This window comes from Pleurodeles waltl, chromosome 11 (assembly GCF_031143425.1).
Source record: "Pleurodeles waltl isolate 20211129_DDA chromosome 11, aPleWal1.hap1.20221129, whole genome shotgun sequence".
NCBI classification, from domain to species: Eukaryota; Metazoa; Chordata; class Amphibia; order Caudata; family Salamandridae; genus Pleurodeles; species Pleurodeles waltl.
Window position 1 is genome coordinate 638,095,411 of NC_090450.1, and position 22,009 is coordinate 638,117,419.

The following is a 22,009-nucleotide window of genomic DNA, read 5'->3' on the forward strand; positions in this document are numbered from 1 at the left end:
AATTTTGTTCTGGGGTTTGTTTTTGGGACAAGAAGTGTCCTTGTTGTGGTGCCCAGACTGTTTACAGTTGTGGCACCATGCCTTAGTGGCATCCCAGTTCTTACCCTGGTACCCACCTTTGTTTTGGGTTGTGTCTTGGGGCCCACCCACCTGTTCTGGTTTTTGGGGGCCTACAGAGGACACTTTTTCTCTGTTTCTAGTGTCACCCACTTTCTCCTGGGGAGTTTTTGTAACCCCTTTCTTTTGGTCACCCCCAGTGGAAGTTTTGGTTACTCTAGTCTTGACCCAGTGGTCTGCCTTCTTTCCCAATTCTTGGGGAGAAATTGGACCTAGGTCTACCAGATACTGATGCAACTTTTCATTGAAGCAGTTACTTAAAATGTGTTCTTTCATAAACAAATTATAAAGCCCAACATAGTCACACACTTCATTTCCAGTTAACCAACCATCCAGTGTTTTTACTGAGTAGTCTACAAAATCAACCCAGGTCTGGCTCGAGGATTTTTGAGCCCCCCTGAATCTAATTCTATACTCTTCAGTGGAGAATCCAAAGCCCTCAATCAGGGTACCCTTCATGAGGTCATAAGATTCTGCATCTTTTCCAGAGAGTGTGAGGAGTCTATCCCTACACTTTCCAGTGAACATTTCCCAAAGGAGAGCACCCCAGTGAGATCTGTTCACTTTTCTGGTTACACAAGCCCTCTCAAAAGCTGTGAACCATTTGGTGATGTCATCACCAGCTTCATATTTTGTTACAATCCCTTTGGGGATTTTTAGGATGTCAGGAGAATCTCTGACCCTATTTAAGTTGCTGCCACCATCGATGGGACCTAGGCCCATCTCTTTTCTTTCCCTTTCTATGGCTAGGAGCTGCTTTTCCAAAGCCAATCTTTTGACCATCCTGGCTAACAGGGGGTCATCTTCACTGAGAGCATCCTCAGTGATTTCAGAAATGCTGGACCCTCCTGTGAGGGAAGCAACATTTCTGACTATCATTTTTGGAGACAGGGCTTGAGAGGCCCTGGTCTCCCTATTTAGGACTGGAAGGGGGGAATTGCCCTCCAAGTCACTAATTTCTTCCTCTGTGAAGTCATCCTCAGAGGGGTTGGCTTTTTCAAACTCTGCCAACAGCTCCTGGAGCTGAATTTTGGTAGGTCTGGAGCCAATGGTTATTTTCTTTATATTACAGAGAGACCTTAGCTCCCTCATCTTAAGATGGAGGTAAGGTGTGGTGTCGAGTTCCACCACATTCATCTCTGTATCAGACATTATTTTGCTAAAAGTTGGAAGACTTTTTAAAGAATCTAAAACTGTTTCTAGAATCTAATTTCAAACTTTTAACAAACTTTTAAACTCTAAAAGACAATGCTAAACAGGGACTTAACACACAAGGCCCTAGCAGGACTTTTAAGAATTTAGAAAAATTTCAAATTGCAAAAATGAATTTCTAATGACAATTTTGGAATTTGTCGTGTGATCAGGTATTGGCTGAGTAGTCCAGCAAATGCAAAGTCTTGTACCCCACCGCTGATCCACCAATGTAGGAAGTTGGCTCTGTATGTGCTATTTCAAAGTAAGGAATAGCATGCACAGAGTCCAAGGGTTCCCCTTAGAGGTAAAATAGTGGTAAAAATAGATAATACTAATGCTCTATTTTGTGGTAGTGTGGTCGAGCAGTAGGCTTATCCAAGGAGTAGTGTTAAGCATTTGTTGTACATACACATAGACAATAAATGAGGTACACACACTCAGAGACAAATCCAGCCAATAGGTTTTTTTATATAGAAAAATATCTTTTCTTAGTTTATTTTAAGAACCACAGGTTCAAATTCTACATGTAATATCTCATTCGAAAGGTATTGCAGGTAAGTACTTTAGGAACTTCAAATCATCAAAATTGCATGTATACTTTTCAAGTTATTCACAAATAGCTGTTTTAAAAGTGGACACTTAGTGCAATTTTCACAGTTCCTGGGGGAGGTAAGTTTTTGTTAGTTTTACCAGGTAAGTAAGACACTTACAGGGTTCAGTTCTTGGTCCAAGGTAACCCACCGTTGGGGGTTCAGAGCAACCCCAAAGTCACCACACCAGCAGCTCAGGGCCGGTCAGGTGCAGAGTTCAAAGTGGTGCCCAAAACACATAGGCTAGAATGGAGAGAAGGGGGTGCCCCGGTTCCGGTCTGCTTGCAGGTAAGTACCCGCGTCTTTGGAGGGCAGACCAGGGGGGTTTTGTAGGGCACCGGGGGGGACACAAGTCCACACAGAAATTTCACTCTCAGCAGCGCGGGGGCGGCCGGGTGCAGTGTCGAAACAAGCGTCGGGTTCGCAATGTTAGTCTATGAGAGATCTCGGGATCTCTTCAGCGCTGCAGGCAGGCAAGGGGGGGGTTCCTCGGGGAAACCTCCACTTGGGCAAGGGAGAGGGACTCCTGGGGGTCACTTCTCCAGTGAAAGTCCGGTCCTTCAGGTCCTGGGGGCTGCGGGTGCAGGGTCTCTCCCAGGCGTCGGGACTTTGGATTCAAAGAGTCGCGGTCAGGGGAAGCCTCGGGATTCCCTCTGCAGGCGGCGCTGTGGGGGCTCAGGGGGGACAGGTTTTGGTACTCACAGTATCAGAGTAGTCCTGGGGTCCCTCCTGAGGTGTCGGGTCTCCACCAGCCGAGTCGGGGTCGCCGGGTGCAGTGTTGCAAGTCTCACGCTTCTTGCGGGGAGCTTGCAGGGTTCTTTAAAGCTGCTGGAAACAAAGTTGCAGCCTTTCTTGGAGCAGGTCCGCTGTCCTCGGGAGTTTCTTGTCTTTTCGAAGCAGGGGCAGTTCTCAGAGGATGTCGAGGTCGCTGGTCCCTTCGGAAGGCGTCGCTGGAGCAGGATCTTTGGAAGGCAGGAGACAGGCCGGTGAGTTTCTGGAGCCAAGGCAGTTGTCGTCTTCTGGTCTTCCGCTGCAGGGGTTTTCAGCTGGGCAGTCCTTCTTCTTGTAGTTGCAGGAATCTAATTTTCTAGGGTTCAGGGTAGCCCTTAAATACTAAATTTAAGGGCGTGTTTAGGTATGGGGGGTTAGTAGCCAATGGCTACTAGCCCTGAGGGTGGGTACACCCTCTTTGTGCCTCCTCCCAAGGGGAGGGGGGTCACAATCCTAACCCTATTGGGGGAATCCTCCATCTGCAAGATGGAGGATTTCTAAAAGTTAGTCACCTCAGCTCAGGACACCTTAGGGGCTGTCCTGACTGGCCAGTGACTCCTCCTTGTTGCTTTCTTTGTTCCCTCCAGCCTTGCCGCCAAAAGTGGGGGCCGTGGCCGGAGGGGGCGGGCAACTCCACTAAGCTGGAGTGCCCTGCTGGGCTGTTACAAAGGGGTGAGCCTTTGAGGCTCACCGCCAGGTGTTACAGCTCCTGCCTGGGGGAGGTGTTAGCATCTCCACCCAGTGCAGGCTTTGTTACTGGCCTCAGAGTGACAAAGGCACTCTCCCCATGGGGCCAGCAACATGTCTCTAGTGTGGCAGGCTGCTGGAACCACAGCCTACACAGATAGTTGGTTAAGTTTCAGGGGGCACCTCTAAGGTGCCCTCTGTGGTGTATTTTACAATAAAATGTACACTGGCATCAGTGTGCATTTATTGTGCTGAGAAGTTTGATACCAAACTTCCCAGTTTTCAGTGTAGCCATTATGGTGCTGTGGAGTTCGTGTAAAACAGACTCCCAGACCATATACTCTTATGGCTACCCTGCACTTACAATGTCTAAGGTTTTGTTTAGACACTGTAGGGGCACAGTGCTCATGCACTGGTACCCTCACCTATGGTATAGTGCACCCTGCCTTAGGGCTGTAAGGCCTGCTAGAGGGGTGTCTTACCTATACTGCATAGGCAGTGAGAGGCTGGCATGGCACCCTGAGGGGAGTGCCATGTCGACTTACTCATTTTGTTCTCACTAGCACACACAGGCTTGTAAGCAGTGTGTCTGTGCTGAGTGAGGGGTCTCTAGGGTGGCATAAGACATGCTGCAGCCCTTAGAGACCTTCCTTGGCATCAGGGCCCTTGGTACTAGAAGTACCAGTTACAAGGGACTTATCTGAATGCCAGGGTGTGCCAATTGTGGATACAATGGTACATTTTAGGTGAAGGAACACTGGTGCTGGTGCCTGGTTAGCAGGGTCCCAGCACACTTCTCAGTCAAGTCAGCATCAGTATCAGGCAAAAAGTGGGGGGTAACTGCAACAGGGAGCCATTTCTTTACAAGAATGTACAAGATGGGTAAGGTGTAGCAAAATAGGTAATCTACTACAGGCTAGGTACTGTTGACTGCTTGAGAAGGGTAGTTGGTACTTGCATGGTGGTTCAGCGACATGCATTGATGAGATCCAGGGGCTTTTCAAGTGACATTCAGGCATCACTAATGGACATTCTACTAAACAAAAGAGGGCCTCTGAAAAAAGATAGAGTGCAGAACAAGTGCAGAAGTGCACAATTCTGACAACCCAACTAATTAACATTGGTGTAACTCCTCATATATCAACATACATCATTAGTCTTGAGCCCAGACATAAACAGCGACACAATTTATTAAATGTTTTTTTTCTAACAATGTGTGAATAATTTTCAAATGTAGACATTTTTCTAAAACCTCATGTAAGAAATCATAAATCACTTCAATTTAACAAAAGCTTATCATATATAACAAAATTGTCTTTTGGCAATTCAACCCGCTCATACTAAAACACTACATACACACACTCTCGTGTCAATCACTCTTCATTCATTCAAACACACTCAAACAAATTGCCATTTAAAAAATAGTTAAACACAGATAACCAGACTAAAACATACTGTAAAATGTGTTTCCACTGTTTTGCTTATAGGTATGTCTCTAAGTATAGCTAAATACCTGTTAATAATACAGATTAATAACCGTAGCCTTAGTTCAATACTATCCTCTTAGATGTACATATATTAAATAACTAAAAAAGATTATTTTGGTTGTAAGGCAGAAGCCCCTTGCTTAATATATACATAAAATGGTCTTCCGGTTCAACTTCGGTTTCCAGTGGTGCAGATGTGCCTTTCAGTGAAAACCCAGGTGTGGAACTGTATTCAGAGCGCTACGTAACCGAGAGAACGGGAATAGTCAAGGACTTGAGGCTGGGGGCCAGCAAAAGAAGACTAGAGTATTTTCAGTGTGACCATAGAGGAGATATATAGATCGTATAGTAGCACCACCAGGTATTTGGAGGAATAGGTGACCAAAAGATCACTTCCGATGGACCAGTCACTCAAAGTAAAGAGAAGAGTATTTGATGACACCCAGCTCTTCAAAAACACAGCACTCTGCCCTATAGCACTTCAAAGAAAGCAGGGCCACAATACACTTGTGTTGCAGTATCCCCGAAAGTGTTTCCCTTCTGCCCTTTCTAGGCTTTGGAAGAGGCTTGGCACAAAGCACTGCTCCAAAGCCCACCTTCACAACAACAGACACCCCCAGACCCTCTGAGGCAGAGTTTGGGTTCTGGCCTACAGTGTCCAGGCCCTCGGATGCAACATACTCCTTAGCCCCTCACCCCTTCCGCCACCAAACTGCTTCAGCATATGGCCATCTCGCTGGAGGTTTAATAAGGTGGCTGATTTCCTTTGTCAAAGATAGAGCTTTCCAAAATATGGAACGTACATGCTTTTCAGATATTCTGCCATCCAAATGTGGGGTCCCACAGGGCTCGGCTCAGAGTTCTACCATGTTTAATATCTACATGCGCCCATTAAATGACATTGAACAAGAATATGGGCTATCTTTGAGTATTGTCCGAGTAGGATACTAATTAGTTGTCTCCCTTGCAAACGGTTCTAACTCTGGAAACCATCTCTTAGTGCCCTGCCTAGAAAAAGTGGCTAATTGGATGGCAGGCTGCTGTCTAAAATTGAGTGGTGAGAAGACTGAGTTAATGATTTTGGGGCACAATCTTCCCCTCCGGCCTGCCTTCAATAGGCCTAGGTGTATGGGTCCTCCTCCCCCTCCCAGTCCTTCTATAAAAAGCTTGGGAATGTGGTTTGATCGAACCTTAATGATGGATGTCCATGTGAAAGAACTTGCGGCAACATCCTTTGGGTTGCTTAGGATGATTCTGAAGATACATGACCTTATTCCAGAAAATTTAAGACGAACGGTGATACAGTCCTTGGTGACTTCCCGATTGTATTACGGGGATTCAGTGTTCCTTGGCTCCCCAAAATGTTTTTAAAAAACTGCAGATAGTCCAGAATACAGCAGCTCACCTACTTCTTAAAATACCTAGCTGTGAACCAGTGAGAGAGGCTTTAAGGAATCTTCACTGGTTGCTAGTGAAGGCAAAAATTATGTTCAAAGGTGTGTCTTGCACATAAAGCTAATTACAACAAGGACCCAGTCAAGATCAGAAATCTCCTCTCCTCTTATTTCCCGACTAGACCTTTAACATGAGAATTCCGAGAATCAGAAGGGCAAGATGGGGAGGCAGATCCTTTACCTATCTGAATCCTGAACTTTCGAATAAAATGTCCCACTAGTTAAGGCTTTTGAAGGAGGAAACCAGCTTCAGGAAAAAACTTAGCTTGGCTTTTCCCCCTAATACTTTTTGCACTATTTCTTTTTTCCTCTACAGACAGCCGCAGTCATCTAGCTCTGGGAAGTCCTAGGGCAGCCACACTCTCTACAAATGCTATAACGTAAGATATGAACTCTGTGAGAGAGCATACATCAACTAGATGGGTGCTTCATCTAGTCCAGGAAGGATGTGTACTACCAGACCTTTCTACCCACCACATATTCTACCTACACCAGAGCTGTGGTCAGATGACCATTTGTTCATCTTAAAGCAGAAGTCCTGGCTCTTTTGGCAAAAGGAGCCATTGAGAGGGTTGTGGCATGGGAAATGGGAACTTGATGTTGCTTCTGTTATTTCCTGGTACTGAAGAAGGATGGAGGACTGCATTTTATTTTTTTTATTCGACTTCTCGATTTCTTTGTGAAAGACAACAAATTCAAGATGCTCATGTTGTCCAAAGCTTTGTCTGCCCTTGATCCAGGAGACTGAATGGTAGCGTTAGACCTGCAGGAGACCTTTTCCCATATTCCCTTTCTGGAGTCTCATAGAGTGTTAACAAACATGATGGTGATTGCATCGTATCTAACTCGAAGGCTGTCTTTTAAAGGCAGGCTTGCCACAGTCAGTCATAGACCACCACCAGTGCGTGGCGAACCTCCTAACTTCCCAGGATTTTTCAATCAACGTGCTGAACTCACACTTAAATCCTTTACAGAGGCTTCCATTCATCTAAGCCACTCTTTATATTGTGTAATTTAAAGCTTTCTCTCTTGTACAAGAAGTTCAGGAAATCAGGCTGTGATCCTGGTGTTTCAGCCTTGATGCTTTGTCACAGTGAAGGGACTCTGAGAGATCATGCCATCCTGCATTCTGCAGGCTTTGCAGTGGACCTGAAGTCTCAGTAGGCTCAGGACCTCGGGAAACCAATGACTCCAGCCATGTTTTGGAGTAAATGGGAAAAGACCTGCAGTGGTGGCTGCTTGTCTGCAATTGGATTGGAGCTGAACTCTTTCTCTGCCCCACCCGTAAAGGATAGTGGTGACAGCCACACCACTGTTTGTTTGAAGGAGTCATCTGGGAGCAATGGCTATTAGAGGACTCTTGTCTCTGCAGAGGGCCATCTCCACATCAATCTACTGGAGTTGCAGGCTATTCATTTGGCACTGACTGCCTTCCGACCATCCATCAAAGAGTGGCTGACCAAGGTGCTCATGGACAACACCATTGCTATGTCGTACTGCGACAAGGAGGGCAGAGTAGGGTCATGTGTCTGTGAAACGTTTTGATTCAGCAAAGCATCTATCCGGTTTTAAACCACCTGGCTGGATTTTAAAATGACAGGGAGGATGAACTCAATCAGTCCTGCCCCATGGATTGCTAATTGCTGCTACACCCAGAGGTTGCTCAGGGCGTCTTTATTCCTAGCTAGATCACTCTGCCATCACCAAGAACTTGCAATGTTAACACTTTTATGGATTGGAGTTCCCATGAAGACTCAAGACGCCTTCAGCTGACGGCGGAGCATAGGACTCCTGTATGCCTTCCCGCTGCTGCCTCTTTTCCTGAGTTCAGAAGAAAATAAACGCCAACCCAAGTCACCCTAGTGCCTCCAGATTGGACCAAGATAGTGTGGTACCCAGAACATTTAGACATGACATTCTGTCCTCTGATCAGGCTACCGCTTCTGGAGGACCTTCTGTCGCAGCAGCAGGGCAGAGTCCTGCACTCAAGCCTATGCAGACTACACCTCCAGTTGACTGCCTTTGTTTTCCCTCCCGAAGTAGTGGATGCCATCCTTGTGGCAAGATGTCCTTCTATCAAATGGGTTTACACTGGATGCTGAGATGAGTTTGTGGCCTGGTGCATATCCCAACCCACAGACCCATTGCATGCATCATTGTTAGATGTTTTACTTTTTGTACTGTCTCTAGTTCTGCAGGTACTTAAAGTGGACCACTCGTCCTTGTTTAAATCACCTGTTGTAATGAGTTTCCTTAAAGATCTGGTCCATAAGATTACACCAAAACCTTTTGTAATGCTGCAGTGGGTCTTCTATTTGATCCTCCCCTTTCTGATGTGTAGTCCTTTTCAGCTGATGCACACCTGTCCTTTGCATCTCTTCCTCATAGTAATAACCTCAGCTTGTCATGTGAGTAAGCTACAAGCTCTGTTCATCCACTGTATAGCATGTTTTTTTAAGGTTGAACGCGCAAGACCTCTGACGTGTTGTAATCTAGCTGTGGGCGTTTAACCACGCCCACAGCATGCGCATCACTATCACTCATTCATGGGCTTGCATTTCAAAAATCCTTTATCATCATTGGTGTAGATGCTTTGTTTGTCCCTCCTTGGGGCAGTTTTCTTACCGCCTTGGCCATCGACCCTGTTACATAGATAATTGCACGTTTGCCGATCTGTTTAACTGCGAGCAAACATTTTTACTTTTGTGTCTCTCCTTCTTCCTCATGGCAGCCGTGGCGCTTTGAATCGGTTCGCTTATGTCAACTGTTTTACTTTTCATTTTCAATTTATGTGGCAAGAAAAGTCCAGGCAGGAATTTCCAATGCCAATAGATCTAACTCGAGCAGCGCAAGACCCATTGCATTGTAAAGGCTTGTTTTCTTTACTAACTGGTGTTGGTGACTAGAGTGGTGTTTGTGGAATGTTGTTCTGCTTTCAGGTCCAACAAACGTCACTTTTCCAGCACTTGTTGCTCCACCTCACCTCGTTAAAGAGGAGAGTCTACCACTGGGGATTCCTAAAGAGTCTGAACCTTTACGTCAATTGTACCAAAGGCCATTGGATGGACTATCAACTTTTTGTGAGGTTCACAGGAGCTAAAAGCTAAGGCACTGAAGGGAAAGGACCATGTGAAGGTGGATAGTCCTCTCTATAAAGGTCAGTTACACACAAGCCAGGAAGCAGCCCCCAAACACTGATAGTTCATTCAACCAGAACCAAAGCTATCATCACTCCAGGGGCCCCCGGAGTGCCTGTTCTTGAAATCCATCAGGGTAGGATATGGGCATTACTCTAAGTTCATTGCCTTGGTAGCCAAGTCTGGCGGGAAGGATTCTTTGCCTGCTTGGCTCTGCTAGGTTTTATGGCTTGCGCCATTCCACAGACCCTCCACCAGAAAAGATACTGCTTTAGCATCTATTCAAAAGGTGAGGAATCTGTGATCAAAAGTATCCATCAGAAGAACAAGTTACTTAGTCTGTAACGCTTTTCTGGTGGGTTTCCATCTAAGCCAAGATGCCTCACTGCTGTTGCTACTCCCCGTTCTGTGGAATGTAGCTTTTTCACCATCCATGAAAAGATTCTAGACTACTGTAGGAAGTTGGCTCTGTATGCACTATTTCAAAGTAAGGAATTGTATGCACATAGTCCAAGGGTTCCCCTTAGAGGTAAGATAGTGGCAAAAAGAGAATACTAATGCTCTATTTTGTGGTAGTGTGGTCGAGCAGTAGGCTTATCAAAGGAGTAGTGGTAAGCATTTGTTGTACATACACACCGGCAATAAATGAGGAACACACACTCAGAGACAATTCCAGGCCAATAGGTTTATGTATAGAAAAATATATTTTCTTTATTTTAAGAACCACAGGTTCAAATTCTACATGTAGTATCTCATTTGAAAGGTATTGCAGGTAAGTACTTTAGGAACTTTGAATAATCACAATAGCGCATATACTTTTTACATAAAACACATGTAGCTATTTTAAAACTAGACAGTGCAATTTTCACAGTTCCTAGGGGAGGTAAGTTATTGTTAGTTCTTGCAGGTAAGTAAACCGCCTACGGGGTTCAAATTTGGGTCCAAGGTAGCCCACCGTTGGGGGTTCCGAGCAACCCCAAAGTCACCACACCAGCAGCTCAGGGCCGGTCAGGTGCAGAGTTCAAAGTGGTGCCCAAAACACATAGGCTTCAATGGAGAAGGGGGTGCCCCGGTTCCTGTCTGCCAGCAGGTAAGTACCCGCGTCTTCGGGGGGCAGACCAGGGGGGTTTTGTAGGGCACCGGGGGGGACACGAATCCACACAGAAAGTACACCCTCAGCAGCGCGGGGGCGGCCGGGTGCAGTGTGCAAACAAGCGTCGGGTTTGTAATAGGAATCAATGGGAGACCAAGGGGTCTCTTCAGCGGTGAAGGCAGGCAAGGGGGGGGGGGCTCCTCGGGGTAGCCACCACCTGGGCAAGGTAGAGGGCCTCCTGGAGGTCACTCCTGCACTGGAGTTCCGATCCTTCAGGTCCTGGGGGCTGCGGGTGCAGGGTCTTTTCCAGGCGTCGGGATCTTAGAGTCAGGCAGTCGCGGTCAGGGGGAGCCTCGGGATTCCCTCTGCAGGCGTCGCTGTGGGGGCTCAGGGGGGACAACTTTGGTTACTCACAGTCTTGGAGTCGCCTGGGGGTCCTCTCTGTAGCGTTTTCTTCACCAGTCGAGTCTGGGTCGCCGGGTGCAGTGTTGCAAGTCTCACGCTTATGGCGGGAATTGCAGGGGTCTTTAAAGTTGCTCCTCTGGAAACCAAGTTGCAGTCTTTGTTGAACAGGGCCGCTGTTCTCTTGAGTTTCTTGGTCCTTTTAGAGCAGGGCAGTCCTCTGAGGATTCAGAGGTCGCTGGTCCTGGGGAAAGCGTTGCTGGAACAGTTTTCTTCCAAAGGGGGGAGACAAGGCCGGTAGAGCTGGGGCCAAGGCAGTTGGTGTCTCCGTCTTCTCTGCAGGGTTTTTCAGCTCAGCAGTCTTCTTCTTCTTAGGTTGCAGGAATCTGAGTTCCTAGGTTCTGGGGAGCCCTTAAATACTAAATTTAAGGGCATGTTTAGGTCTGGGGGGTTAGTAGCCAATGGCTACTAGCCCTTAGGGTGGGTACACCCACTTTGTGCCCCCTCCCTGAGGGGAGGGGGGTACATCCCTAATCCTATTGGGGGAATCCTCCATTTGCAAGATGGAGGATTTCTAAAAGTCAGTCACCCCAGCTCAGGACACCTTAGGGGCTGTCATGACTGGCCAGTGACTCCTCCTTGTTTTTCTCATTATCTCTCATGGACTTGACGCCAAAAGTGGGGGCTGTGTCCAGGGGGCGGGCATCTCCACTAGCTGGAGTGCCCTGGGGCATTGTAACACGAAGCTTGAGCCTTTGAAGCTCACTGCTAGGTGTTACAGTTCCTGCAGGGGGGAGGTGTGAAGCACCTCCACCCAGAGCAGGCTTTTTCTGTCCTCCGAGAGCACAAAGGCTCTCACTGCATAGGGTCAGAAACTCGTCTCTCAGCAGCAGGCTGGCAGAGACCAGTCAGTCCTGCACTGGACAATTGGGTAAAATACAGGGGGCATCTCTATGATGCCCTCTGTGTGCATTTTTTAATAAATCCAACACTGGCATCAGTGTGGGTTTATTATTCTGAGAAGTTTGGTACCAAACGTCCCAGTATTCAGTGTAGCCATTATGGAGCTGTGGAGTTCGTTTTTGACAGACTCCCAGACCATATATTCTTATGGCTACCCTGCACTTACAATGTCTAAGGTTTTGCTTAGACACTGTAGGGGCATAGTGCTCATGCACATATGCCCTCACCTGTGGTATAGTGCACCCTGCCTTAGGGCTGTAAGGCCTGCTAAAGGGGTGACTTACCTATGCCACAAGCAGTGTGAGGTTGGCATGGCACCCTGAGGTGAGTGCCATGTCGACTTAGTCATTTTCTCCCCACCAGCACACACAAGCTGGCAAGCAGTGTGTCTGTGCTGAGTCAGGGGTCCCTAGGGTGGCATAAGACATACTGCAGCCTTTAGAGACCTTCCCTGGCATCAGGGCCCTTGGTACCAGGGGTACCAGTTACAAGGGACTTACCTAGGTGCCAGGGTTGTGCCAATTGTGGAAACAATGGTACATTTTAGGTGAAAGAACCCCGGTTGCTGGGGCCTGGTTAGCAGGGTCCCAGCACACTTCTCAGTCAAGTCAGTATCAGGCAAAAAGTGGGGGGTAACTGCAACAGGGAGCCATTTCTTTACAACTACACACTGTCATATCTTATCACTTAATAGCTCTGTGTCATGACGGTGCAGAGAGTTAAGAAAGAAGTGCACGTCAGTGCTGAGTGGCACCTGTATGTGGCTCAGACATCACTGCTGGTGTGGGATGAAGCCGAATCGGAGCAGTACGATGTCACATATTGGCACGCAGGGTCAATGCTGAGAATAATCTCTGGATATAGTCAGGCACCTGGGGCTATTCACAGTGTGATAAAACTCAGGTTAGCATATCCACTAGAAGGAGCAATACTGTAGTTAAGTAATATTGTTATTTAATGTATCCCTTTTACATTGTTTTTATGCTTTTTGTTCCAAATAACGATTTATTATGGAGCCTGCTCTCTTGGAAACCAGTACCGTCATTGAACCTTGATTGCATCCTGGAAGCTCACTTCCCAATATCAAGCACCTGGCTAATCTCAGTCGAAATCTATAATGTTTATCTGATGCAGCCAATTCATGGTGGTCATCCATAAGTCCCTCCAAATAAATGCCTGTATTGAGAGCCTTGATTTAAAACCTGAAGGTGGCCAGCCTATTTTTGATCTGCTATGTTAGGACTTGGTTGAGCAAGGTCTGTGAGTATCCACAGCCATTTTTCATGGGCATGGCCTGCATAGACATCTCCAGGTCTGCTCAGTGGAGATAAATACCAAAATAATAGAAACCAAGCACTTTTTCATCAAATTTCAAAATGTGCTTCTTCAGAGGCTGAGCTCATATGACCGTACTGTTCCAAGATCGAATGAAATATACACCACCCGGAGAACAGGCGATCACTGTTCAGCAGCTAGGCTTTCACCATTGTACTCTTCCTTGTTAGTCTGAATGGGAGTTCCTTCTTTATGGCCCCAAATTAAAACTCCAGGTAAAGCATCTATTATGTACTCTGCTCCCAGAAATATATATATACTGCTGCTAAGTTGCAAATGTTTTTCTATGCAAAAACCGGGACTTTATGAAGCTTTTTCTGCTTTGGAACCTTTAGGAATTATTAAAAAATTAAATTGATTGAAAATATTCTCCAAAACCTCATTGTTGGGGTGGAAAAAATGTTTTGTGAGAAGTCTTCTCCAATCTGTTTTGTGGCGTTTTTAAGACTTTTGCAAAGGCAATAGATTCTAGAGGAGGGACATATTGGCTTGGCTACTGCTTGTGTGTTTTTGTTTTATTTTTTTTATGCAAGTGCATGTCATATGGGATTCCCGCCCTACCGCGAGGAGACTGTTTACAACAGAAAATGTTTCTAATTATATGTTTTCTGCATAAACTAATTTCCTGTAGGCCAAATTCAAATTGTGTAATGTGAAAACTTGCATCATTAAAAATTCAGGAATTTTGCAACTTTCGCCATTCTAATTTAAATTTAGCCCACACTGACTCAAAACAATGAGCTCAGGAAAAACGTCCAACCCTACCAACCACTTGTGTATTAACCATACTTACTGCTAATAGCAGGTCAGCTATTGCTCTCCATAGCCTCAACACTGATACGTACCTGAATTAGGAATTGGATCTTGGCCATACCTTTCAATCAGTATTAGAGTTGAATGATCAGCAACGGGCATCCATTTATCTGTCTCCCCATGCGTTCTCCTTTATTGAAATGGGGATCACACGCTTAGTATGTGGTACCCTTCCTTGGAAATACTTGAAGTTTTGTGGCAAACAAAGCCAGTGTAAATAAAATATCGCCACATCGATTTCTGTCCTCTGTGATTGAAAGAAGACTGCTGTGCAAGTCATTTGTCTACCTCCAAACAAGTAGTCTAAGCAGCAAACGTCTTCATCTGTGTTTTTAACTGAAACTTGGGAAATACTAAAGAATTAATTTCTCTCTAGAAGATACTAAACTCAACCCTAGCTCAGCCATCGAATTGCCTCACAGCAAATTTAACAGTTCTTAGCTTGGTAATATTAGAACCAAAGTAAGTATGAAAATTCTTTGGACGTGGACAGGTTGCACAACTGATTATCCCAACGTCCCTCTCTCTGGGCACCAAGGAAAATGTAATCACCCCCACAGAAAACTCTTGGAAAACCCTTCTGTCTTGTCTGTCGCTTACACAGTAAGCAGAAACCAGAGAAAGCTTCCATTAACTTAATAAGAGCTACAACAAACCCATGGAAATTCTGCAGTCAGGTTAGCTTTTCAGTTTGGAAAAAAGATCAGAAAATACACGATTCCCTTAAGAACTAGTTGTCAAAAACAATTCCAACAACAGGGTAAACAGAAATGCAAAGGAATATCAAGACTTGGATCTGAAAAAAAATCTCGTTAATACGAGTACAATTGACGTTTTCCAATCGCTGGCATCAGAAAATACACTGGTCCACTTTAACCTGCCTCATGAAGTTCACTTAATGTTTAGCTAACCTCTTTGTGTAACATGATCATAGTTGTCAGAAGACCTCTGCCAGAAGGGCCAAAAGTGGTCCAGTCGTGTCAGTCCTAAATGTTTTTTAAAAAGAGGCACTCCAGTCCATATCATCCAACCATCTACCAATCAGTCACTGAAGTCCGATGTTTCGGGAAAGTCATTGATTTCCATATGATTTTGTCCCTCTTCTTATGTCTGTCGCATGCCCTTTGAGAGGTCCATTTTTAGATTACTCTTAGTTTTCTTCTAATTGTTTTTGTGCTTTTTCGTGTGAACTCGATTGACTGTCACAGTAGTGAGTGAGTACTCGAAGATGGATAAGCACATACCTTTCAAATTGAAGCTTTGCTTGTGAGGTCTTGACAGTTTACAATCTGCTCGTGTTTGGACGAAACTGTTCACATCAGTGTTCAACTTTAAGTAAAGTTGTAAATCCTTACACTACTGTCATTTGTGTCTCTGAGATGGAGCTTTCTTGCAGCGTGTGCATTTTTGGCCTATAATGTGAGCATATCTTTTTTGGGTGTAAATTGGCAACGCGCAGACTCCAGTCGTAACATTTCATCAACACATTGTGAAAGACTTACCCTTACCTGTTGTAGTCGTAACAATATGCAACAATATAACTTATTCCAACGTTGCTAACAAGTACTTAGTTTTATGTGATATGTTAATGCAATAGTTTCTGTATTTTGAGATGTCCCGATTTATCAATATAAATAATGTTGTGAATATTTTTTCTATAAATACGTTCAACATGTGAGGCGTAATTGTAATGAATTCCCCGACTTCGGATGATCTGAGAACTTGAATGGAAAAAAAAAAAAGACATGATGGTTCAGTGTGTAGCATGTTTGGCATTCCATTTTGTGTTAAATTCCTTTACTCTGGTGCCTTTAGACATTGTAGATATCAAGCCTGCCAACATGGAAGAACTGACGGAAGTAATTACTGCTGCTGAGTTTCATCCACACCATTGTAACACCTTTGTTTACAGCAGTAGCAAGGGGACTATTCGATTGTGTGACATGAGGGCAGCAGCACTCTGCGACAGGCACTCTAAATGTGAGTCATGAAACAGTTTTTTCCTTTAATCGTTTTTTTTTTTAAACCTTAATTTACTCCCTACATACAGGTGTGATCTTAAAACCCCTGCGGGGTTCTCTCCAATTAATGTGCATCGTGGCTTTGTTTTTACTAAAGCAAACGTGACTGTGCATTAGAATTGCTTTCCATAGACATGCAATACTATTTTGTGCAACACCCATGCCTTTGCTACTTTCTCTTTTTGCCAGTTTCTTTGTACCAACGACTTATTTGTATTGTATTGCAGCATTTATGTGAGCACTGAAGTGCTTAGCTATATTAGCAGCAAGCTATGCCATGTAGCGTGTGTGGTTTGAAGGGTGTGGTTTTTATAATCTTACGTGGGAAGTGTTTCCTTGTCCTATGTGGGAACAACCAAGATGAATTTATTGTGTTATGGGGTGCAGTAGATGTTAGAGACAGACATGCACTCTTGTGGTTTATAGAATGTTGGAAGCTTTGGCAGCTTTGAACAGCTCTGCAGGTCCCTTTATGGTATTTCTTACAATTGTATTCTGCTTAGCAGGTTAATGCAGTAGGTTGTCAAGTCTGATATTTTGTATTTACTTGTGGTCCAGAGTTAGCAGGGTTGGAGGGAGAGAAGTGGAGAGATCTGCTGGAATGGGCATTGTTGCTATCATCGGATATCTGGGTGTCATTGTGAGATGTAAGGAAGCAGTCATAGTGTATAGATATTTGAAACTTGAATATAGACTTCAGAGTGTCCAGCAGGGCTTGCCAGATCACTTCAGTTATAACGTGCCTGTTTATTTGGCGATGGATGGTTTATTTGCTGTAAAGTACTGGTGATGGACAACCCATGTAGCAGATGTGTCTAATGTGAATGTAAGAGGTAAGTTACAATTGGCTGTTGACTTCTATGGATTATGGTCTTCATATTATTTTGGTCCAGAAATGTTATATCTGAGGTTACATAACTATATAATACCCTGGCGGACCATGGGTTAGGCTTTCTTAGCTTTATATGCATCTCAAAAGTAGTTTGCTGGTGTTATTTCCAATCTGTGAGTTGTAAGCTGCAGATTGAGTTTAAGGGTTTGGTTGTCTTTCCATGTTCTGCTACCAAGGTGTGGGGTGGTGTAGTGCTCTTGGAGATAGCCATGTAGTCAACAGACTTCTACAGCATATCTGCTCCTGAATGTGTTGAATGTCACCTTTAGTGAGTTCAAGAGCATGGCTGCTTGTTCTGAGATGGAAGTGCTTCCTATGAGTTTCTTATGATATAAGTAGTGCATACCTAGAATGCAGTGTCCTGTTTAGTTTGTATTCCCTGAACTGAACTTGTTGGTACAATGTCATTTTCCTTGGGAGGCTTTGTGGACTATTCAGAATGCCTTGAGCATTGCCCTTCTACCTGTCCTTAACCAGTAGAGCAATTGCAGGATTGAAATCATGAGTTCTCTTTGGTGGAGAAGAAGCCTTGCAGCAGCATTTTGGATGAGTTGTATTTTGCATATAATGAATGTGTTCCGATGTATATGTTGTTGGCATAGTCAGTATGATCGTGAAGGTGGCTTTCAATTTGTTTATGTGCAAGGTAGGACACAGTCCGAGGTAGTGTTTTCTTTGTGTGGGAGGCGGTCTTTCTGATGTTCTTAGCATGCCCTTGTCAAGGATAGGCCAGACTCCATGGTTACCTAGGTTTATAACTTCTCTTGGTGTTGCCAGAGAGGCTTCAAATTCCTTCAGCCACATGGTGGTAGGCTGTTAGGATTGCCATTGTCCGCATGTCACAATCGGTCTTTGTGGTATTGAGCTTTAGATGGTTAGTCATCGCCCATGTGTTTATGGCACAAAGGCAGTCATCAAGTTTTAAATTGTAGATGTCTTCTGGGCTTTCCATTTCTAAAATGATTTTGGTGTCATCTTCATAGTTGTAATAAGTGATGAATGAATCATATTCTTTAAGCGGGATAAGGTAGATGTTGAATAATAGAGGGTGTATGATAGACTCCTCCAGAACACCACAGTGTTGTGTGTGAGGAGGTGATGTGAAAGGAGGTAGATAGGCAACACTTTATGATAAGCAGTCCATTTTAAAGCATTCTCACAGATTCCAATATTGTGAAATCTTTGCAGCATCATGTGGTGGTCAGTGTCAGATGCAGCTGATAAATCCAGAGGTTATTAGTTGTTTTTTTTTTTCCCACTGAGTTTTAGATCACCCCAGATGGATATGCTGGCTGGCTCTGTGCCTCTGCCTGGTCTAAAACCAGACTGTCGGTCTTGACAGTAAGCCATAATGTTTGGTAAACTTAGAGAACTGAGTAAACACTGCTTTCTCAATATTTTTCTTAAGAATGGTCCATTTCAGATGGGTCTGTAGTTTGCTGAATCAGATGGTTTGAGGTTTTTCTTTTTGAGGAGAGGTCTGATGTCGGAGGTTTCGAGCTCAGGTGGAAATTAACCTAGTTCCAGGGACTTGCTGTACAGGCATTGACCTACCTCTGCACAGGTTGAGCGTCGGTTACCTTTAAATATTCTTGGCAGTGCTAGGTCTGATGGGTGATACTGATGGTCTGGTTGCAGTAATAATGCTGACAGAATCTTTTTGTGACAGAGTATTCAATTTATGCATTGATGGATGGTTATGGGTTCTCTTTCTGTGATGATTAGGCCATGTATTGTGATGTTTTTTGTGTTCTGTGAGGACATTTTCAGTCTTTTATTTTGGTGCCAGGACCCAGTTTCTGCCCCAGTTTGTCCTTGCCCATGGTTTTGTAGCCTACAAGATAAACCTCGGGTATCGCTATATCAAAACCAAGAGACGTCCTGTCTGGGTTGTGTAGGGGGTAACTATGGGATCCGAGCCACAAAAGACATACTCTCACAAAGAGGAGTGGTGGCCATGCGGTGAAGATGCATGGGCCCATGCATCCACCTGTGCAAAGGAGGGACTGATGCAATGCATTATAACCATGCTTTATACTCACGTAGTGCTACAGATTCAAGATCTAGCGAAGGGCCTTCGCTCTGGATTATATACAAACGGCACACATGTCCATATGGATACAGAAACTGGGCTGTACCCCCAACTACTAAATCTACACTGCCCCAGGCAGTTATCTTAGCTCCTTACGTAAGATTGCAGGCACATTGTGTACCTGAACAAGGCCATCGGAAAAGTTGGTAGGATGGCACTGCTGTGACGCACAGTGGGGCTCGTTTATCTTTACAGTTTCAAATTGAAAATCGTCACAATTTTGGTTGTGCAATGAGGGATTAGCAGGGCTTTACTTAGGGCAAATTCTGCTAGGTCTCGTACCTAAAAACTGACTTTGAAACGGATCTCTACTATGATTGAGAGAGTGCATCGCAATGGAAATAATGAATTGGCCAAAAGTAGAGTGAAAAAAGAGCGAAGAAAAGACATGAGCTATGTAGATGGTGAATTTTAGAAAATTTAGGGAGAGAAAGGGTGTGTCTGACAAGAATGAGAGACTGCAGAGGGAAGTGGTGTTAAAGGGAGCGCGGGAGTGACTGACAGTTTGATGGCCCCTATCCTTTGCCTAGGCCTCAGTTACCTTTATGGCACCCTCTCCTATTTTCAGAATTGAAACGTTTTCATTTCTAATCCAGCACAACAAAACGGTTACTTATCTGGTAGAGTTAACAAGCATTGGCAAGGCCAATCGGCCCGGTTTATTTTATATTTAAGTTAGTTTGTGTGTGATATATCTGGGTTCAATAACAAAACTCGGAGGCAATCAAATACTTGCCACGTAGTATGCTGTATAACACACAGGGTTTTAGTTCACATGTTTAAGCCCCACCCAGAATTACATAGGCCATGCTTAGTTACAATTCAGACCCCCCCCCCCCCCCACCCCCCTTACAAACATTTTTCATCTTACTTTAAAAGGTTAGTACTAAGTAATTTCCACCCAGAGCCTCTTTTTGAAGCATTTTAGATGTTGAGAGTAGAAAGGAAAAAAGGGGACAGTGGAATAGGGTGTGAAATGATGGCTTACTTTTTCCTTTACACTTCTAAGCTTCACACCTTCCCCTTGTGTTCTTTTAACTCTCTAGCTGTCACTGGGTGTAATTACATTCTATCAGCATTCAAATTCTGCTTATGTTCCTGTAGTTTACGTCCACTGTTTATGGAACTATGTACTGTACCAGTTGCACGACATTACTTAATACACTTTCGTTCTGATATACAAAGAATGCTCTTTCACAGCGGTGTCCATTTCTCAGAAACCGACCTAGCAAAACGGTTCTCAGCTGCCCTCCTCCCCACACATATGCACACAGCTCAAAAACATGCAGCAGGTGCGCCTAATCACTCCCCCCCCCCCAAAAAAAAAACATACTTCTCTAGATTACTGCATTGTTTCACAATTCATGCCGGAGCCCAAAAGCCAGTTTATTTCCCTGCACTACAGTCAGTGAAACACTGGTTACACCACTGTACTCTTTTAGGTTGACCCTACCAGACCACAACACTATGGCTTGGGGGCTACGTAGAGGAGCTTGGAGCCCATACATTGCTTACCATAGAATGGCTTTCGTGCCACTTTCATTTGCCTGCGTCTTATTTGTGTCACAGCTTTGTCAATCTTGTGTATGTCCCACCCTTGGAGCATTGCTCTATTTGATTGTCTGGCATCTCTGCTACTTATGCTTGCTTTTTAAGTACTACCTTTTTCTTGTATTAAGCACTACATGAGCATGTGTTTGTTTTTGCACTGTCCCCATTGTGAACGCTTCTACATGCACTGTTGCCTTGTCACCAGTGTACTTCTCCCTGTTGCTTCCTGTGCCCTGCTTCTCTCCACTTGCACTTTTCTTCTCTCTTGTTGCTCCACCCCATCGCACTCACCGTGTTGCATTCCACCAACCCCATTGTTGCTTCGTCATCCCCCTGCAAACCCGAAGTTTCTTTCAACTCCTGGTTGTTTTTGCACCTCCCTGCCCACTTTTGGAAAAACAAATGCGCTTGCACATTGTATTCTCTTTTTAGTTAGCGATCCAACTGTGGAAAAGGGGCACACGTTCTTTTTTTGGCACATGTATGTGTTGTGTGATGATGTGCACACCATCGTGGGTGGCCATGTCAATTTCTTTTGTCCTGTGGCTTTGCATAGAACCCACACTTTTCCAGATGTGACAGAGTGGAGCTGCATATAAGTGCCACCACTGTGCACTGACATCAGTTCTTTCCTTACTATGCCTTCCAAAGTGGAACCTCAGCTCTGCTCCCACTTGTCTGTTTTCCAACACCTTCTAAACAATTTCACAAATGTGCTAGAGGACTATGTTCCCACCCAAAACAACAGGTTTCAACCCATGCCGTGACTGTGAGAAGCAGATGTCTGTCACATTCCTGCAGAAGGTGTCTGGGCTCAGGCTACTACTCAGTCGTATGATAAGTGTGCCTTCATGCACTGGAAGGTGATCGGAGACCAATAAATGACGGTATATTTCTCTGAACATAAGTAGTTGTGGCAGTCGCCTAGGTCCCACTCATGATCCGAGGCATGGTCTCGAGGCCATTCCTGTGACTGTTCAGCTTCACAGTGAAAGTCCTCTAGTAAGTCCAAGTGCAGGTATGAAAAAGAGAAACAGGACTGTACCACATCGCACCACTTTGATTACTAAGAGAAGATGCAAGGGTGACACAATGTCAGTCTCTTCCCTTCAACGTCTTCAGCCATGGACCAGATTTCAGCAGTGTCTAGTGTTTACTGGACCATTATTGACCTCGCGGCTTAAGCCTTTAGTGAGGTCATGCTTCATATGTTTAGTGCACCTATGGCGCCCTCTGGTGCTCCTTTCGGTCCCAATAAACAGCAGATGCCCACAGTGTTATATTGCTGGCAGGTCCAACCGGCTTGCAGTCTTTCCTTGTGGCACCTCTTAAAGGGTCAGTGGCGACTCTGGTATAGACTGGAACCAAGATCCATGTTGGTCCATGCTACACCAATGCCTGTGTCAATGG

General features: G+C 44.8%; 1 protein-coding gene across 1 annotated transcript in view; it reads left to right on the forward strand.

The window, feature by feature from the left end:
• The window catches only part of PPP2R2A (protein phosphatase 2 regulatory subunit Balpha), a 422,643-nt gene that overhangs the window by 305,649 nt on the left and 94,985 nt on the right, over positions 1–22,009 (forward strand). The window contains exon 7 of the mRNA XM_069214156.1: positions 15,859–16,023. Coding sequence (XP_069070257.1) covers positions 15,859–16,023 — 165 coding nt within the window. The remainder of the gene's footprint in view (positions 1–15,858; positions 16,024–22,009) is intronic.